This window comes from Porites lutea, chromosome 11 (genome assembly GCF_958299795.1).
Source record: "Porites lutea chromosome 11, jaPorLute2.1, whole genome shotgun sequence".
Taxonomy (NCBI): Eukaryota; Metazoa; Cnidaria; class Anthozoa; order Scleractinia; family Poritidae; genus Porites; species Porites lutea.
Window position 1 is genome coordinate 24,178,801 of NC_133211.1, and position 19,254 is coordinate 24,198,054.

The 19,254-nt window shown below is 38.8% G+C and overlaps 3 protein-coding genes across 4 annotated transcripts in view; 2 read left to right on the plus strand and 1 right to left on the minus strand.

The window, feature by feature from the left end:
- Positions 1–2,555: 2,555 nt before the first annotated feature.
- Positions 2,556–4,242, minus strand: LOC140952374 (uncharacterized). The gene is made up of 2 exons (XM_073401795.1): positions 3,997–4,242; positions 2,556–3,567 (listed from the first exon to the last, which is right to left on the minus strand). The coding sequence occupies exons 1-2, from the start codon at positions 4,181–4,183 to the stop codon at positions 3,095–3,097; spliced, it is 660 nt and encodes a 219-aa protein (XP_073257896.1). The 5' UTR covers positions 4,184–4,242; the 3' UTR covers positions 2,556–3,094.
- Positions 4,243–5,811: 1,569 nt separating this feature from the next.
- Positions 5,812–13,546, plus strand: LOC140952595 (uncharacterized). Its single transcript, XM_073402024.1, has 5 exons — positions 5,812–5,951; positions 8,187–8,253; positions 9,477–9,674; positions 11,118–11,399; positions 12,438–13,546. The coding sequence occupies exons 1-5, from the start codon at positions 5,880–5,882 to the stop codon at positions 12,884–12,886; spliced, it is 1,068 nt and encodes a 355-aa protein (XP_073258125.1). The 5' UTR covers positions 5,812–5,879; the 3' UTR covers positions 12,887–13,546.
- A 2,466-nt stretch (positions 13,547–16,012) lies between these two features.
- LOC140952311 (E3 ubiquitin-protein ligase CHFR-like) overlaps positions 16,013–19,254 on the plus strand; it is a 33,175-nt gene continuing 29,933 nt past the window's right edge. For both annotated transcript variants that reach the window (XM_073401733.1, XM_073401734.1), the window contains exons 1-5: positions 16,013–16,181; positions 16,304–16,400; positions 18,226–18,271; positions 18,535–18,595; positions 18,690–18,776. In XM_073401733.1, coding sequence (XP_073257834.1) covers positions 16,043–16,181; positions 16,304–16,400; positions 18,226–18,271; positions 18,535–18,595; positions 18,690–18,776 — 430 coding nt within the window. In that variant the 5' untranslated portion in view covers positions 16,013–16,042. The remainder of the gene's footprint in view (positions 16,182–16,303; positions 16,401–18,225; positions 18,272–18,534; positions 18,596–18,689; positions 18,777–19,254) is intronic.

Sequence of the window (19,254 nt, forward strand, 5' to 3'; positions counted from 1 at the left end):
TTAAGGAAATACAAACGTTTAGACGGCCTTCTTAATTAATTCTCGGGCTCGGGTTTCTAGGCACTGATTGGCACTGAGTCTCGCGCTCGGATTTTGAAGCAAGGGTCTCAGCTTCTCGGCGAGTCTCGGATTTTACCACTCCCACTACTCCCCTAAGATCAACCGATGATCCGCTTGGAGCTTTTACATAAGATTTTTGGGTACGTCGTTACTGTTCGTTACCTCTCGGGTTGACCAAACTTTAACCGTGTGAAATAACTTGGCGTTTTTTAAAAATACTTTTCCAAACTCAGCAAATGAAATTTGTGCTTCCTGGTTCCGGCGCCCTGCTTTTACTTCGAAGGGACTACATTTTCCATTCACTTTCAACATCATTGTATTATTAAAAAAATATGAGCTTTTGAATGGTATTAAAGTTGAGCTGTTCGGTGACGGCACTTTCCTTCATCACATTGCGTGATACTTCGTAGTTGAACAGGTAAAAGCTCCCAGGAAACTTTACTTGCCGGTTTATTCCTATGATTGTTAGGATCTTGTATAAAGAGTCCTTACACAAGCCTTGTGTAAGTATCTTACACAAGCCTTCTGTAAGTATCTTACACAAGCCTTGTGTAAGCAACCTTACACAAGCCTTCTGTAAGGACTCTTACACAAGCCTTGTGTAAGGACTTTTATACAAGGCTTGTGTAAGCAGCTTTAAGTCTTCTGTAGTGACTCTTTATACAAGCCTTGTGATAAATACTTACACAAGCCTTGTATAAAGAGTCCTTACATAAGACTTGTGTAAGCCTTCTTACACAAGCGGTAAGTATCTTACACAAGCCTTCTGTAAGCTTTCTTACGTGTTCGGTAATTATCTTAGGAAAGCCTTCTGTAACTCATACACAAAAGACAACAAAAACTTTTTACATGATTTTTAAGTGTTAAAGAAGGCGTTCGTAAGAAGGACTTTTAGTAATGAGCTATTTTAATTTAGTTGCGTTATTTAGTGACACAGCAACTAAAATAGGGTAATTTTAGTGCAGTGGAATATATAAGGTGTTGTATATTATATTCTGTTACTGTTTTTATATAAGGTTATGTGCCCAGCTGCTGAGAATGATCCGATTATTACATCTCTGTCAGAGATGTAGCCTGCGTAGCATGGCGGTTTTGGTTGGGCGCGCTAAGTAATGCCGCTCCTGCGCCCGGCTCGACAGAACCGCCATGCTACGCAGGCTATCAGAGATGCTACATGTTTACAACAACACGTACTAAGATCGTACATTAAAAATGTAGGAAACTAGCTAGGACAATACACTTTTCAGGGCCGTAGCTAGGTTTTTTGTAACCGGGGGGGGCATTATCGAGAGTGCCGAAGGCAAGAGCCTTGTAGGGGGGTCTGGGGGTACGTATCCTCCCCCAGAAAATTTTCAGATTTGGAGGCTCCGAAATGCTATTTTTAGCACTTGTCATGAGATATGTCTCCGAAAAATCGACCTCGAATATAAAAATGGCAAAAAATTGCAAGTCACTATAATCAAAATAACTGAGCCTAAAGAAAAAAACTGCATCCACAGACTTGATGTGTCTGGCTCAACAGGTCCAAGGGGGCAGCTGCCCCCCTTGCCCCTCCCCCCGTTAGCCACGGCTCTGCTTTTCGAGTCGTAAATACGATAAAAGTGCGATGTATTTACGTTAGGGCAATCATCTTAGTTTTCTTGGGATATAATCGTATTGTGTGTACGACAATATTACGATAATATCAATAATCGAATTTAACTCGTATATTAAACGAGGAAAAATTGCGATTTATTTACGCACGGACGCTGGCCGACAATATAGCGATCATATTATTCCTTGAATTTAAATCGTAAATCAAACAAGAGCAAGTTACGATTCTTTTACATTACGCCAGGGCGTTCGTCGTAATTTGACGGTAATTAGATCGTATTTCGAAATACGATTTTATTACGATCGTCTGCAAGTAAAATACGGTCAACAAAATACGATGAAAACAGCTGATGAAAACGCGATCTAGAGGTCAGTAGTGAGACTAAGCAGACGCGCGCATCCTCAGTTATCCTCAGCTGCATCCTGATGTTTAACTTCGCTTTTATTGAAAACTTTAAGTTCACGTACACTGCCAAAAGCATGTCCCAACAAATTCAATTGCTGTGTTTGCCCTGAGCTTGCCCTTCATATTTTCATTGCAGTTTACCCAGATTCCGCAGCAATTTTAGCAATGATATAGGGAGGATGTAGTGATGTCTATTCAACACTTCTCATCCGAACTAGGGATTACAAAGATTAAAATTCCCTCGTTTTTAGACGAATCCCAAAACTAGGTTGGACTTGCACGAATCGTTTTTTTCAAAAATTAGCCAGCTCCTTCACCCCTCGCGTGTCTCCCTCTCGCGCGCCCGTTTTTTCTTGCGCCCACTACTTCCAAGCGCCTGCTACGCAGACAACTCAAAAATCAAATGGTCGGTCCCTTAGTTTATCGCTGCAAGACGATGTCGTTTTTTCAGGTCGCCTCACAGGCTTATTCATAGTATAAAAACGCATTGCCTACAAACCTTTATTTTTATTGTACGTTAAAAAGCTTGTTTTATGTTTTACAAAAAATATAAAATCAAACCAAAGCCGTTTACAGAAATCGAATTTTTCAGAAAGGTTACCGTAAAATTCCGAAAATAAGACCCTCCATGCAAAAGCCCCTCCAAATATATAGGCCCCCCAAACCGGTAACGCAAAAAACCTCCCATTAAATCGCCCCTCCAAATATAAGCCCCCAGGGGCTTGTACTCGGAAAATTGCCCTCAAATACAAAGTAAAACGAAGCAAAAACGGTAAATTTACTTCCAACTGTAAGGCTAGCCCAATCGATTTTGAAACGTAAATTTCCCTTCGTAGATAATCCCCTCCGAATATAAGCCCCTCCAAAAATAAGCCCCTCAAATAGGGCCTTTGAAAAATATAAGCCTCGGGGCTTATTTTCAGAATTTTACGGTATTTCTCGCCCTTGCAAAAGTTTTAGCGTTACGTTTTTTTTGTTGTTGTTGTTGTTTTTGTATTTTACATTTTCCATCCTGGGCACTGGCAGCAAAGTTGTTTAGACATAGACAACATAAACATCACAGCAAGCTCTTCCTCCGTTGTCTCCTTCGGACCTGTTCGCAAAATCCTCTCCGAACCATAAGCGTAACTCTTGACCGGAACTGACCGAGTGAGGATGGGCATAAGCTGAAAGAACAAGAGCGGGAGATAACGAAGTATAGCCTGGAATCTTGGACCACTTTTCATTGGTGATGACAAACTGACTGGGTGGGAAAAGAATGTGATTGGCTGAGGTTGCTATGACCACATTCACTAGTTCGTTTACCCAAGAATGCGGATGTTTGAGGTAGCCACAACCCCAGTACGAGAAGCTGGACCTCCCTAAGGAAGTGGCACAGGACACGTAGCCGTACAGGTGAACCAGCTTTATGGCGGCCAACTTTCCACTTGATGGAGCATAAAATCTGCCAAAGTGGTCTCCTCTCGCTCCAAAACACACTGGAGAGTAATTCACCTTTAGCCATCGATCTAAAGGAAAAACGAAGAATTTAAATGTATCAGTGCAGGGAACTATCCAACCGTCTAAGCTGTCACTTCTGGCTGTTTTCTAGTTGTAGATCTAGATCTTGGTCTATATTTGACGAAGTGAGCGAGTTAGAATAAGCGATGAAGTTTAGAAAAACACGAATGCTGACTCTCAGCATAGAAGTGACGCTTTTGCTGCAGTTGTCGTCGTGACTGCTTAAGCTCTGGCCCTTAACATTTATTCCTTTTGACAGCCGAGTCTATTAAAATATTCAGTTTTTAAGCTCTTAACTGTCTACAGGTGAAACTTTTTTGTAGGCGACAAAGTCCATTTCAATGAGAAAAATTATTCTGATCTTGATTTGTATTTAACTTTTTACTTATTTATTACAAATCAAGGGAGATTCAGCACTTGAAAAACCTTCAACAGACCTGAGCTTCTTTTGGCGATCTCTCTTGATAATTTTCTCCGGCCGATCGAAGGATCATCTTTTGAGCCAGGCATTTCGCTGCCATCTTGTCGGGGAATTTCCTCAGCCAACAGCCTCCTGGAAATGCCGCAGATGCCGAAAGTAACAACGAAAACGAAAATCATATTAATTTCGACCATTCGACTCATTTTGTGAATTGATCGGTTGTAAGACTTATTGAGCTCCGTTGTTCTCGATTATTTCCCCTCATTTTGTTCCTGTTAAAACAAGATCTGCTATTGTTAGATATTACGTATGGCTAACAGTGAAAGTTGTGATTGTTACGCATGACTGACCTTTTTGCTGTTTTATTATTCTCACAAAAGAAATGGAAACCATAAAAATCATGAATAATTTTAACGTTGAGGCTAAATGATGGGCAGTCCGATATTTTCAATAAATTTGACAATTGAAAATGACAGAATCCCAGCTATCTAATCCAAACTATCATCAAACTATCTGCAAAGCCTTACTACCTGTCTCTCTTGCATGGCTAGTCGTTTAAGTTGCTGATCTGTCGCGTAGTCGGTTTGTTTTTCATAAGCCTTCGTTTTAATACGCTCGGCTCAGAGAGAGATAATGATACAAGAGAAATCCAAAACATATTTTCCTTTTCTGAAAATAAAAAGCACTTATTTACATGTAAAGCTGCGACTGAAATTGGCGAAAAAGTCACGTATATTAAACTTGTGGATTACGCGTAGCGTAAGGAACAAGTTATTTGTGGGCACTGCGATATGCAAATTTGTCACTCAGATGTAGACACCTTTCGTAAATCAGTCGGCTCCACACGAACACGCCAAATATCAAAACGACAACTGTCGTAGATCGTTCTCCTTCCCCGATGTGCTGATTTTCAGAGGAGTCAGAGGACGATTGTCTTCATGTGGACTTTGAATGTTTCAAATTAGAACTATGTCCAACTTTGAGACAGAAGTTTATGAACCGTTTGAAGCTTTTTTACTCGTCCAGGCGATCATGAACATGACGCCGAAAAGATTAGCAATTGCTCTTCGACTTCCAAGCGAAGGTCCAAGCTCACGATTCTGCCGTGAGTCTCACGATGTTTTACCTTTTCTCACGACAAGACTCCCAATCTCATGGTTTTTAGTGAAATATCATTCTGAAATGAAATGTTTCTTTGTTCAATAAAAACGGAAATGTTTACTGCTGAATCGTAAGTGATTCTCCTCATGAGAGAATCGCAAGCTACAAGAGACTTAGGGCAAATGGCCTATAGCCCTGGGTTCGTTCTTTAATTTCTTTTTTTTTTGTTTTTTGTTTTTTGTTTTTTGTTTTTTTTCGTAAAACATATTTTCATTTCTTGACAAACTTAAAATGTACCGTTAGACTAATTGCAGGTTCATTATCAGCTTTATTTCTAAAATACAGTAATTAATAATCCACAAGTTAGCCTTAGGCACCCTTTGATTCGTTTCGAGAGTAAATCAAGACCGTGATTTTTATGGAGTTTTGTAGTAGGAAACATCGGTTTCGACTAAAAAGGGGTTACATTTTTGTGTAATAAAGTTGAATTACTCACATTGAAGTAGTCTTTTGTCGTTTCTGGTCAATTCTGCCCGTATATTCCTTGTAACACCCGGAGACGGTTGACTAAGAATGTAATGAAGTACTTAGCACTGGCGAACTACTACATGATCGGACCACGAGAGTGGCTACACCAAGAACTTACCCGATTATCGATCGTCTTCTGGGGCCTGGGGTAAACCTGGGGCCCCTGGCCTTCGAGCTTTGGCTAGACCCGGGCTTTTCTGGAATGCGCACCACAAAAGAATTACTCAGTCGTCAAAAACACTTCACGTAAAGGTCTTGTAGCAACAGAAAATGTCCAGCAAAAATAACTTCCTCGTCCTCTCACTGCTGGTTATGTTCAACATGTCTTATCTTCATATAATGGTAAGTACGAGCGAAGTTTAAGGCGGTATCATGCTCACGCATGTTTAAGCTTAATTCATTTTATACATCGATAATGTACCCTTGAAAAAACTTGCAAGAAGCTTAAACTTGCATCACATAGTTGCCCAGAAAGTTAATTTCTCGGTTTTATACGTTCCCTTGACCTGAAAGCACCTTAAACAGAGGTGTTTTACTTAAGTTATTTTAATCTCCTCTTTTGGAAAATGAAGCTTATAACTGTACATGAAATATGCATTATCATGAAAAAATCGTCCTTCACAATCTTCCAACCCTTCGCGTTTGCAGATGAATCCTTTACTATCAAATTCAGATCTTCATGCGGATTTCATTTATATTAATTTAGAGGAAAACTGCACTGTTTCCGTATCATAATCGAAGGTCAAGTCAACTGATATTGGTGGTGTATAGTACTAATTTGTTGAGTTTGCTTTAGTTCGTACAGTTTGCTTTCGTTACTTGAAGGAGACCGTATAGCCTTATAGAGGAAAAACTGAACTCAATACATTGGCAAAATGAGGAGTTTATGCAATAACATGACGAATGTAGACGCCAAATGTAGAATGTAGAACAAGAAAAAAAACATGAATCTGTTTTAGTTATTTTCTGTATTATTCTCGCTTGAGGCTGTGGTAAATTGCCTAAAATGAAATTAACCCATTCGCCCCTGAACCACCCGTAACCGCCCGTGTGGATCCACGTCCTTTCTACCCTTTGTGACGTCATCAGTTTTAACGGTCAAGGACAACTTTGTCCGCTAACTTGTGCAGAGTGAAGAGATCTTTCAAACCATACCAGAATGAGCACAATTCAGTAAAGGACACCGGAGAAAGAGGCAAAAAAACCATGTAACGTTGACCTGAAAATCTCCATGAAAATGTTGTTCCATTGCTCACCTACCCTTCCTTTCACCTTATCCTAAGATCCTAAAAGCTTTCCTAAAAACTATTCCCACCAAAATGAAGCCTACTAAATGCCCAGCAAGAGAAAAAAAAAATGAGGCAAGAAAAGCGAAAAAAGAGGGGAGGAGAGAAAGCAAAAAGTAAAAGTCAAGACTGCTTGTCGTGTCACTTTTAAACCCAAAAACTATCTCGCAATTTTGCTCTCTGCGAATGCCCGAACTTCGCAAGCTGATATTTTGCATCTGAATCAGAGGGCTGTGAAGTGTATGACCTGTAAATCGGTTTGTGGTAAGTTTTAGCTCTTTATAGCAGGACAGTGACTAGAAAACCACTCGAGTATCTTCAAAACGCGTTTTTCGGCACAATCTCCAGGAGCGAATGGGTTAAAAAAAATACAAAAAAATGTCCTTACTGCGAAATTTATAGTTTGTGGCTAAAAGATGTTCTCAGAAATGACCAGTATTTGCACTTCATTCGTTCTTTGTTGTCGAACATATGACATTATTTTTTTGTCGTTTTCAACTTGTCATTTTGCTCGCACACGTACTCGTTTTTCTCCTGACCCCGGTCGTTCAAACGTTGGATAGCGCTATCCATCGGATAAATCACTATCCAGTGGATAGGTATTAAGGAAACCAATAATTGGTTTCCTTAATTATTGCGTTATCCACTGGACAGATTTTTATCTGGTGGATAGCGCTATCCAGCGTTTGAACAACCAGGACCAGAGCTTTAGAGTGACAGTCCCCCAAAAGTAATGAAATTTGTACATTTTCAGTCTTTACTGATGTTTATCTCCTCAGGTAAAGCTAATATTTATTTCCTTTACGAAAGGTTACTAGGTTATAATTGGCTAGATTTTTTACTCTAATTTTGATGTTATGGCTTTGCCCAAGACAAGAGACAAAAGATAATATTTTATTTGGGGTCTTATACCAGCTGGTACTTCAACGGTTTTCCAAACAATCTTCTATCATAATGTTAGGCCACCTATTACACTATACATATCAAGGTATTATAAATAGCTCCGAATACAACCAATCCACACCCTCACCCCCAGCCTTGCTACCTCACCAGGCCACCCCTATTTTAGACTTCATCTTGCTGTTGGGTTAAGTACAAAGAGTTGACCTGAACACATGTACTGTAATACTGGTCCATTTGTGGACTCAGCAGAAACTGATCCAAAACTTTCTGATGACATTTATGCTCTCCAATCCCTTTTTGCTGATTAAAACAGTTGCAAGTTCCTTGCCCAAAATTCCAGTTATATATATGATAAAGTTTATTTAGTCATTTGAAAATCCATCCACAGGGATTTGAAGAATATGAACCTGACTCTGCTCATCACAGGTTTCGGAGAAATGTTTATGCCATGTCTGGTAGGTTTCGCCCATGTCAGTTGTTTGTGTATGGCATATTTCAAATCTTAGCTTATCTGACTCTCAGTTCAGCCACACCACATCCATTTCTGTTGGAAATTGTCCACATATAGTATGAACTAAGCAAAGAAATAAGACTTTCCCTGGAATTTTCTGGTCAACTTATACCTGTTTATGGGGGTTTTCTTGTCTGGCCTGTTCTACTTTTTTCCCTCTACACATAGTTTAAAGTAAAGAACAGAAATCCCAAAACAAACTGGCTCTCTTTTTCCTAAGCTCTTTGTTAGCTCTATCTCAGCTCTCTAATAAATAATTTATTAATTTGCTATAGCGCCTTTTTAACGTAAAAGTGATCAAAAGCACTTTGCTTTGTCTATGTATTAGTTAAAACTAGATCTATGATAGATATAACCAATTAAAAGGGTAAAAATACAAATCATAAAAAACAACATAAATTAAATGAAAAAGTTAAAAAAAATATTTTAAAACTATGTAAAAGCTAATCTAAAAAAAGTCTTGACAAGTCTCTTTAAAAGCGGCTAATGATTGGATATCATGGATATGCGCCGGAAGGCTGTTCCAGAATTTAGGGGTTAGAAAACGATCTAGTGCCTAAAGTTGCTAGCATGCAACCCTTAGGAAACAGCTCTCCTGGCTTTATGAATGGATAAAAAATCTATGAACACATTACAGTGTGGACACTCGAACTGGGACACCTGGAAAAAGATTGTCTAAATCAAGATGTTTTCTGAAAACAAAGGATTCTCAATATATGTACGTTTTTTGCAAAACTTAAAAGCATTTGAACTTACTTGACTTACTCTGAAAACATGTCTCAAATTTATGAAATTTTATTGGCTCATTTCCAAACAAACTTGGGAATCATTTGTTTTCACAAAACATTGTGATTGGACAATCTTCCATGTATCCTGGCTTGACTGTCTGCGCTGTAATATTACAAATGAAAGTTCTGCCAGCTTAGTTTTCTTGATTGTCAAGAAAACTAAGCTGGCAGAACTTTCATGATATTACTTCTATGAATACTCAGATTCAAATAGCTTATTGGCAACTACCAAAAAAGGATACAACTTTGAAAATATAATGAATTCATTATTAGAATCCATGTGGTTACTCTTAACCTGGTTTTACTATAAAGAGCAAAAAATAATGACAGTAGAGAAATATTTTTTTTCTGATGTTTTTTCCATGTTTCTTCTTCACAGATAAACCTCAACCTTCATCAGAGTACCCTGTTGTGCTGTTCTCTGACACAGATTATGACAGCATCTCAAATAATGGTTATTACACACGACTGAAAGAGGATGAGTACATTGTGTGGGGAAGAACTGTGGCTGATGCGAAACGAGACTTTCGTTATCGATCATTGATAGTTATGCCTGGAAGGCAGCTTAGGTTTAAAGGTACAGTACATTGCAGTAGCGCCTTAGTGCAGGCACCTTTTTAGTTCACAACACAATCTTCTCCAACAAGTGTTTATAGAGGAGGATTGGTTTGATGTCAAGCTGAAAGAATATCTTCAAAGAGGCAGCGTACATACAAGTCATGAAAGACCAGTAGAGTGATGAAATTTAAGAATTGTTTCATTTTCCAGGCCTGTAAATTCATGGAATTTTACTTCAATCCTGGACAGTCATGGAAAATTAAAGTTATGTTTGAAGGATTACAGTAGTTACTGCAGATGTCAAACTAAGGACAACAATAGATAGACAAAAGTAATAATATTAATAACAAAGCAGGAATAGTATGCATTTTAGTGGACACCAGAATTAGGGTCTGTTGAACTGGGTCAGGTGAAAAATACCTTTAAACAAGGAGAAAGTTTTTTACATGCTTAACATAGAAGGTCATAGAAAACTTGGAAATTCATAGAATATGAAGTGCTTAAAAGAGTATGAACCCTTAAGAATGGTGACATTATGGTGGATTCCAGGGAAGGCCAAACTATTCATGAGCACCATTCACCATTGAACTTCATACAAATGTCAATTGAATATTCAGCCATGTTAGGCTATCACATATGAAAAATTAAATAGGAAGCTCATCAGCAATAATATTTATTTTTTATTACCATTTTGAAGTTTCTTCAAGACATCCAATTATATGGATTAAAAAACTTCTTAGTTGTGGGCAAAATTTATGAATCAAGCAAACATGAAACAAGTATTCTAAGACATTTGTGTATGTTAGCTTTCATTTGTCAAGTTAACTGAAAATGATTAAAACAACATTTAAAGGCAACTCGAAAGTTGGTTCAAGCATTGAGTCGACCGATCTTGTCATGGTATGATGGCAATAAAACATTAAACCAAATATCTGTGAGATTTCCCTCCTAGCAGAGGTCTCTCACAGCAACCGAGAAGAAGGAGAGGAAAGAGATAGACCTCTGTGCAGGCCTCCAATGCATTTTCTATCACTGATGCACTAGTGTTTTCAAAACCAGTACTGAAGTTTTGGCCACAAATGTGGTCAATTTGGCAGCTACATGAATGGTCGCGTCAGTGGCTGGTAGTGGTCTTTCTTTTCTGTCATTTTTTTCTTGCTGTGAGAGACCTCTGCTAGCAGGGAACTGTTACATCTGATGCAGGGCTAAGATTTCAAGTTGCCAGGTACACATCAGGAAGGGGTAAATCTCCCATCAGCTAGGGATTTCCTTAGGTTCTTTTTTCTACTTTTTTCATGAAAGTAGCCAGGAGTTACCTTCATAATCACTGGAGGAAATCTCTGGCACCAGTCCCTTAATGACAGCCTTGTGATGCTAGAAAAAATGGTTTAAAAAGGAGTCAAATCAATTAATAATTATTATGTCCTTAAATTATTATTTCTTACTTTTATTACACATGTAGGTGCCTTTACAAGTGGAAACAAATTTTTGTCCTCCATTAACAACATTACTAACATTAGCAATGTTCACTTGTGGATGTTTGATAACCAAGATGTTGGTGGATCCTCAGGGATCTGGTATACACAGTGGCTTCACTGGGAGATGGGGTTTGCCGTTAAGGTGGAGCCATGCTCAAATTGTTCAGCCCCAGACTGTGGGGGAAGAACTTGTTATTTTGGCACTTGTGGTGCTGATAGAAACTGCCAATGCATAAGGGGATACTCAGGAACCAACTGTACAAACAGTAAGTTCACTAAATTGATATAATATGTTGTTACAGGGTTCATACAGGTCATGGAAAACCTGGAAAGTCATTAAATTTAACATTTTTAATTGTCTTTCCTGGAAAGTTTTGAAAATTTTAGTTATGATAATGTTACTTCGGTAGATTAATGATGCTAAAGCAACGGCAATGTGAGATACGACAAATACATGTCATTAAACAATGTGAACGGCGCACAATTTGGTGGACATAAGAGTTTTTGTTGAACTGAGTTAGGTCTCACTTTTGAAAATTTTTGAAAGTGAGAGCTTATAATAATAAATTTATTAATAAATTTATTAAAGTTGAGGTCATGGAAAAGTTGTTGACAAATGTCATGGAAAAGTCATGGTAATTCATGGAATTTGAAGAGTTTAAAAAATAAACCCTGAGTTAGGTTTTGTGCATTTCCATGCCCTTACTGCTATTTAGTTATTGTCCATCATAATTATTGTTTTCACTGGCATAATCGCCCAAGAACAGTCACTTTGCAAAAATGATGATGGTAGTATCATCTTAACCTTGGACAGTGTTTACAGAGGTACAATAAATCTGCTTAATACTGTAGCCTCCCACATACAGTACAGGCTTCCCTGTGGTGCAGACGGACGGGTGTACAGTGATTGTGGGTGTATGTGATTACCAAAATTTCTTGTATTGATAGATTACTTATGAAATTTTCTTAGGCATGGGGCTCTGTTTGTTCATGCAAAGCGCATGCTACCGCACACCTTGCTACCTAATGATAAATCATCATTACAAAGATTGTCAATGCATAAATAATATTTTAAGGACTCCAGTTGACTGTGTGTAAAGATACCGGTAGCTTTATTTAGTATATCGTAAATGCAGACGAAATTACAACATGGTCAATAGTGCAAAAAGTACTTGGTTTTCAATAAAAAAGAACCAAGATGTTGTTTTCCTTCTGTATAAAGTAAGTTTTAACAAAATCTTAAGATACTTACCTCATCTAATAATTATTGCATTAATATATCTTTGACTGACTTTTTTTAACAGGACCATCAGACTTCAGTATGTACCCATCAATTCAATACCCACTTATCCTGTTTCCAAATGCATACTATGCAGGAACTCCAAAGAAAGTTGCACCAGACACATTCGAAGTTTTTGCTCAAAACAGCCAAAGCCAGCTTGTGTATTCATACAAATCCATGCGTGTTCTGTTTAGAAGGAAGGTCACCTTCTCACGTGTTGACCACAACCAGAATTACGAGATTCCCATTGGTGGAGACATAGAAGATATTTCCTCCTTCATGACCATGAATGAAGAAATTGGAGATGATTTGTGGATAAACTTTTCACCTGCAATTGACCTTAGCTTTGCTGTAAAAGTGGAAGACATTCCTGCCTGTACTAACTGTAATGAAACTGGGGGTTCTTGTTTTACTGGCAGTTGTGTTTGTCTTCCTGGCTATACTGGAGTCAACTGTGATAGCTATATCTGATCATAAGTGCCTTACAGGAGTGCACAATCAGAATGTCACATGTAATTATTAATTAAACTGCTTAATTAAATACCATAAATTGGACAACAGTCATGTTGTTTTCAGATTTACAGTAGAGGAACTTTCCACAACATTGTTGTTTTTAGTTTTACCAAAATTTGACTAAAATTCTCATTTTCTCTTCATTCTCTACATTTTTGTACATTATTTTTTATTTCCAAGTTTCCTTTTGCCAGGTTTTTATAGCATTGTTTTTTAAGGGTTTTTTTTTATTACAAAAGTCAAAATAAAAGAAAAGAAGCATCACTTTCAAATTGTAGACACAGAGTTTTTTTAGCTTGCTTGGATAATTTTTATTTTTGTATTCTAAATATTATGGGTGAACAGAATGCAATAATTGAAGTAGCTTAATGTGGCATTTTTTTTAGTAGACAGTCGTGAAGCAAAGGTTAAATAACCTATACTGCAGTTTCAGACACCTCTTAATATCGGTTTTCTACAGCATTCAACTCATGCATGTAAAAATATTTATTTATGGTGTGTACTTTATAAATGCACATGGTTGTAAATACACATTTTTGTACGTCATGTTTTACTATCTAGTGGAAAAGAAAAAGTTTCTTTGTACCATTTTAATAAAATTAATGTTTTCAGTTAAGATACGATTCTATGCAATCATGGTTATTTACAGGAGTGGTGTCTCCTAGTATGCAGATGTTTGTCATCATGAGACGCTCCTACCCCCAAAACCCCCATAAAGGTAGAGGAGGAGCATTGAATGGTGACACAAAAAACAGCTGCAAAGGAGACCACACCAGTCGCCTACGTGTAGCCACACCCTTCCCCCGACAAAGGGGGGAGGGTGTGGCTACACATGGGCTAGCCTTTTGTAGACGCTCCCTCTCTCCGTTTTTCCTTTGAAGGGGGAAGGGTGCGGTTACACGTAGGCTACCACACCAGCTACACAAGTGGATGCAACAGTTCAAACGACCATTTTACAGTTGTGGGCTTTATAGTATCCTAGCTTTTGAGCGAATGCAAGGCTGAAGTTGACCTTGTACTGATACAGACCTCCTTCCTTTTCTTATGGAAATTATGCTTATAAGAGTCTAGTTAGCATAAGAACATCACGATTTGCATAATAAAGCAGGAGGTGCTGTATCAAAACAAGGTCTACTCCAGTCTCGTTTCCTTCTGTAAAATGGGCTTTTTGATTTCAGGTTAATTTTGATTGAACACAGGTAGACTCTCACTTCCGTTTGTCTCCTAGCCTTAGAAGATTTGTAAAGGAACAAGAACGCTCTTACAGCGGTGATCAGTCTCGCTTGCTTGGAGATTAGATCGAGAAATGAGGCGATTAATTCTATACGAAACAGGATTTACTCGCTAAAGGTTTTTTACTCCCTACTTCGGGATATTTCCTTTTTATTTGTTTCAGACCTGATTTAGTACGCGTGTTAGCGACGACCGGAAATACATCTGCAGTCGCAGGCTACCAAAAAGGTCATTTTCCACACCCGTGTTGACAGACCATCAGACCTCTAAAGTAAAAACTCTAATACCTGTTTTCAGACCTGGCCTTTAGGCAGAAATTATGTCATCATTACTTAGATTAGAGCGCAAACCAAAAAAAATATTTCAAATCCATTTCGAATTCGCATATTTCTCTTTCTTTCTTACTCATTTGGAATTGAAACAATAAATACGTTCACACACTCCCTTAGTTCCCTCGAAAACTATACTCGATTCCAGACCAAAATGGGCAAAGTGTATACCCGTTTTCAGACCAAAAAGACCCAAAAACCATACCCTTTGGGGCAGCACATGGGCACATACCTATATGGCTAAAATAAGGAGTACCCCCCGAGGGTTTCTTGCTATTCTGTTCAAAAGCATTTTCTCGGATAATTTTCTCTATTCGCCACTTGCGCATCAGTCCCAAAATGCCCCTTGTTTGTACCCCAAAATTTTGCTTAAGCAGCGCTATCATTTTCTCTTGGACCTCTTGGGACGGCTGAAATGAAAACAAAGGTTATATACACAATTTTGGGGGAAAACAAGGTGTATTATGGGAGACGTGCAAATGGGGACCAGTTCTTATACTGAGTTTACAGACCATCAAATCATTACATTGCATGCAAGAAGAATTAAGCTGAGGTTGCTTTTTAAGCGTTCATACTATGAATTTTAACTTTGCACTAACCCCAGGGGGTGGGGGGAGTGCACTCCCTTATAAGCCATATGTGCCGCCCCGCGGCCGAAGGGTATAAGTTTTGCGCCGTTTTGGCCTGAAAACTGGTGTAGCCTTCGCTCATCTGGTCTGGAATTGGGGTTGGTTTTCGAGGGAACTACGGGGGTGTATGAACGTTTTTATCTCCAAGTGAGTAAGAAAGAAAGAGAAATACGCCTGCGAATTCCTATTTTTTTGTTGTTCTTTAGAAGTAATGAAACTGATTTGCTGCCGTTGTTATTGTTGAACAAGGTGAAAGCATCATCAACATATCGGAACCAGAGGGACACCCAATTAACGACGGTTTCCTCCAACATTTCCAAGGGCATTGAAAAAACTTTTTAGTCTGTACAGAGTATCTTGAGATCACTGCAAATGCATTCTAAGCGGCGATATAAAGTTTGTACCTGTTCGGTCATCCTAAGGCAACTTTCGAAATTACAAGGGGTTCTGCGTGATTAAATTCCCGAAAATTTTAGATGCAATTTAAAGCTTCACGAAGGTTAGCATTTTTCTGATTCCTCTCTCCATCAAATGTTTGAATCTGAAAATTTTGGGTTTCTCTTTTTATCTACGAAAAATAGCTTAACCTGGGGAGTGAAATGTGAAAAATAAGACTTCAGAAAATTGTAGGGAATTAGTATTAGGATAAGCTTCGAAAATTGTGCAAGAATGGAACCGTCATCTAGAACTTTTTAGCCGCTTCCAAATAGAAAATTCTAGGCAATATGTCAAACAGTCAAGCCGTTCTTCTTCAAAGGATTTTTTGAAGAAACTGGTGTGAAAAATGACATGGTTTGGAGAACCGGGCGGCACACCCCCACCAAGAATTCCCAGGAGTACACCCCCGGGGGCATTAACCCCGGTCTGTGGCCGAGCAACTGCGAGAGGGACTAAAACCGACTGAAACGAGTTTAAATGGCAAGATGGCGTCAACATTCAGGCAAGGCTCGGAGAAGGCAGAGAACGCTTTGGCAAATCATTGGGGACAGCTGATCTTTACCCACGACAGTAAACCCCCTGTTTTAATCAGCAAAGAGGTTGTAAGATTAGGACGAAAGGAAGGTTAGCAAGACCAAAGATTGTGCACAGATTTAAGCTTATATACAGTCATGTAAGCTGGCTCACAATTTTTACTTGAATGCTTTTAAAAAGCTAAGTCTTATAATTTGTTACGTATTTGACAGATTGTGATATCAGTTTTGCTGGATGTAAATTTGTATCTGGTCATCACTGCAGTTTGTCAAGAGATCCTGATGGTAAAATCTGGATTGAGGACGTCAGGTATAGACGTATATAATTCCCTGCCAGCGCTCTGATCAGGTCGCTTTTCCTTCCGGGTGAAGGAAGGTCCCCCTCTTTGGACCAGGTCCATGGACCACTTTCATGGACCGGGTCCATGGACGCCCTGTCATGGACCAGGTCCATGGACAGTTTTTTTTTTATTGTTATAAGGTTTTGCACTAGGTCCATGGGCACTCAAAAACAGAAATAGTGCCAAAAAAAGATTTGACGAGATGCTGTCAACCAATGCTCACGATTGATCACAAATATTTAGTTGTGCATGACGTACACTCTGCCTGCACATGTGCAGGCGCAAGACTGTTAAATTAAGCTAATTCGAAAGTTATCACCAAGAGAGGAATTACGCGCTCCAGTCCAAAGACTCGTATCACCCTTAGAAAAATAAGCTGGAGTTACCGGGGTAAGAATTCATTGCTTTTAGAGCAATCATGACTGAGTCACATCGCAATTCTCCATAGTTGATGTAGCTTCAGTTTAAGCAACAATCCAATGCCACTTCTTCTTTTTCGAGATCTGGATCTGTAAATCACTATCCATGAGAATTTATAATCGTCCTGCTAAAAGAGCTAAGGAGCCTTTTAATCAGCCACAATGAACAGCTTTACATTTTAAAAGAGGTAGAAAATCAATATGTGTCACGACCTCTCAGTATGAAATAAGCGGCAAAAATTCACATTTGCTCAGTCAAAAGGTTTTCCTCCGATGCATAATCTACCCATCAGAGAAAACAATTCATTGGAACAGGCAGCATTTTGGCATGAGGTACCAACCCCCCCCCCCCTTTTTTACGCTATGTAAGCTCAATTATAAACATTACTGATCAATCGAGCATTGTTTGTTGTTGTTGTTGTTTTTTAACCTTATTTTTACACTATTTCTGTTTTTGTTCATTTCTCATTATTAAAAAAAACTGTCCGTGGACCTGGTCCATGACAAGGGGTCCATGGACCCAGTCCATGAAAGTGGTCCATGGGCCCAGTCCAAAGTGGGGGTCTATGGACCCCTGGTCCATGCTTTGTTGATATTTTAGCATAAAATAAAGGTTAATGTTGGCAAGCAACAACTATTGAGCCTGCATCGCTACTGCGGTTTATCCCAAACACGCGATCTCCTTATTTGGCAGCCTGCCTCTTTGTCTTATTCTGCGCCAGTCCGTTCAATCGCCACTTTCTTTGAAGGCTGCAAGTTGAGCAGCACCAAAGTTTTTTCCCCTCCCACCCTCCCCTTTTCTTTGTTTCTTGCCTTCCTTAACCTTCTTACATTTGTTCACTGCATTTGCACTCTCTCTTGTCTGTAGATTCAGAGACGTTTAATAAAATCATTAAGGGCGGGGAATTGCTGCCTGCGGCACCCCTTCAGCCCTGTGCTGAAGCCCCGTCAGGGAGGGGGGGCTATAGGATTTGCTGGACTTGGTTAACTTGGCCCAAGGACATTATGCCGGCCATGCGTTTTCACGCGTGAACTATGCCCTCCCTTGCAGTACAGGCATGAGGCACCCCCTCGGTATGGCGCCATGTACCGAGGCCCCTCATTCGGTCATCATCCGGTCGGTGGGTTTTATCCGAGCCTTGCGGGTATATTCCCTGCCCAACTTTGCCCACCAAAGAATATTGTGTTTTCTCTGCGTCTGCGCGCTGTAACATTAATCCTCACCCAAAAGAAACAGCTAGTCCACTTAAAATAGCCACAGAATTTCTTTTTCTGAAAAATGCCCAAAGAAAAAATTGTAAATAATTTTAAATAAATGTAATTAATAAATAGCTAAGCCTATCTACAAAATTAATTATGTTGGTGTTTCCTTTAGCACCAATGGGTCTTTGCTGAATGGAAAGAAAATCACAAAAAATGAGGTAAAAAGAATTTGTGTCACTAATTCAATGACTGTTTCTGTTAAGTCAATATTGTCATTCCAAGCTGTCACTTAAATTTTATGTTGCTAGGTCCATGCAAAAATGATGCAGTGGGGTTTATTTTTCTTTTGTTTCCAAGATAGTATAGAGGGATCATGTTCATATGGAATCCCTGGCCCCTGGCCCGAATTAGTGACAGCCTTATATTAGTCATTATTTATGCAGTTTATACATTAAAACAGAAACAAACTTTTTAAATACAGAAAATACAGATCTCGCACAATGATCAAGTGCAAATAGTTCATCGCAAGGACCCTGGAAGTGGTAGGTGTCTTTCAACATTTGTTTTTAAATTGTTAATAAATTAATTCTATGAAGCTGTGACCACAGCTTTTAATTCTTGTAACATTTTTTGCAGACATTGCATTTGTGTTTCAAGACCTGAAGTTCTTGAGGGAGGAGGCTGCACTTCTAGACAATACTTTAGAATATCAAATTGATACAGGTTTGCACCGTTAATTAATTTACAGGTTATATTAATTTCTCAAAGTTCATGTGTCTTCAAAACAGCAAGAAATACACAAATCTGACACTTTGAGACTCTTATCTTGAAATTAATCATAATGCCACCAGATTTTCAAGACCTGATCAAAATTTTCTCTTAAGGTATATGAATTTTAAGGTACTAATATTAAGAATGTTCTTCATGGTAACCTGAGATCAGGCTCTATTTTTGTTTCACTTTGAAAATAATATTCCAGTGGGCAAGGCAAAGGGTAGCCATTAGAGAGAATGTGTGAGAACCGCTAAAATTGGGCCTGATCTCAGGTTACTCCATGGGGGCCTGTCAGCTGTTGTGACTTACTACTTTGATTGATGAGCTTTTTTTAATTTCCTTGCGGTCAGAAATGCTGATAATTATCTTGAAGAATGAAGAGAAAAAAGTTTTGCTAAAGGAAAACACTTATAGCAGTTTACTGAAA

What these genes read in the sequence shown, in the direction of transcription:
- LOC140952374 (XM_073401795.1), bottom strand. Translation starts at nt 4,183, where the DNA reads ATGAGTCGAATGGTCGAAATTAATATGATTTTCGTTTTCGTTGTTACT. An exon ending in GATCGCCAAAAGAAGCTCAG is followed by an intron (nt 3,568 to 3,996) that starts GTCTGTTGAAGG and finishes TTTTTCCTTTAG; the next exon opens with ATCGATGGCTAAAGGTGAAT.
- LOC140952595 (XM_073402024.1), top strand. Translation starts at nt 5,880, where the DNA reads ATGTCCAGCAAAAATAACTTCCTCGTCCTCTCACTGCTGGTTATGTTC. An exon ending in TGTCTTATCTTCATATAATG is followed by an intron (nt 5,952 to 8,186) that starts GTAAGTACGAGC and finishes ATCCATCCACAG; the next exon opens with GGATTTGAAGAATATGAACC. An exon ending in AAGGCAGCTTAGGTTTAAAG is followed by an intron (nt 9,675 to 11,117) that starts GTACAGTACATT and finishes TTACACATGTAG; the next exon opens with GTGCCTTTACAAGTGGAAAC.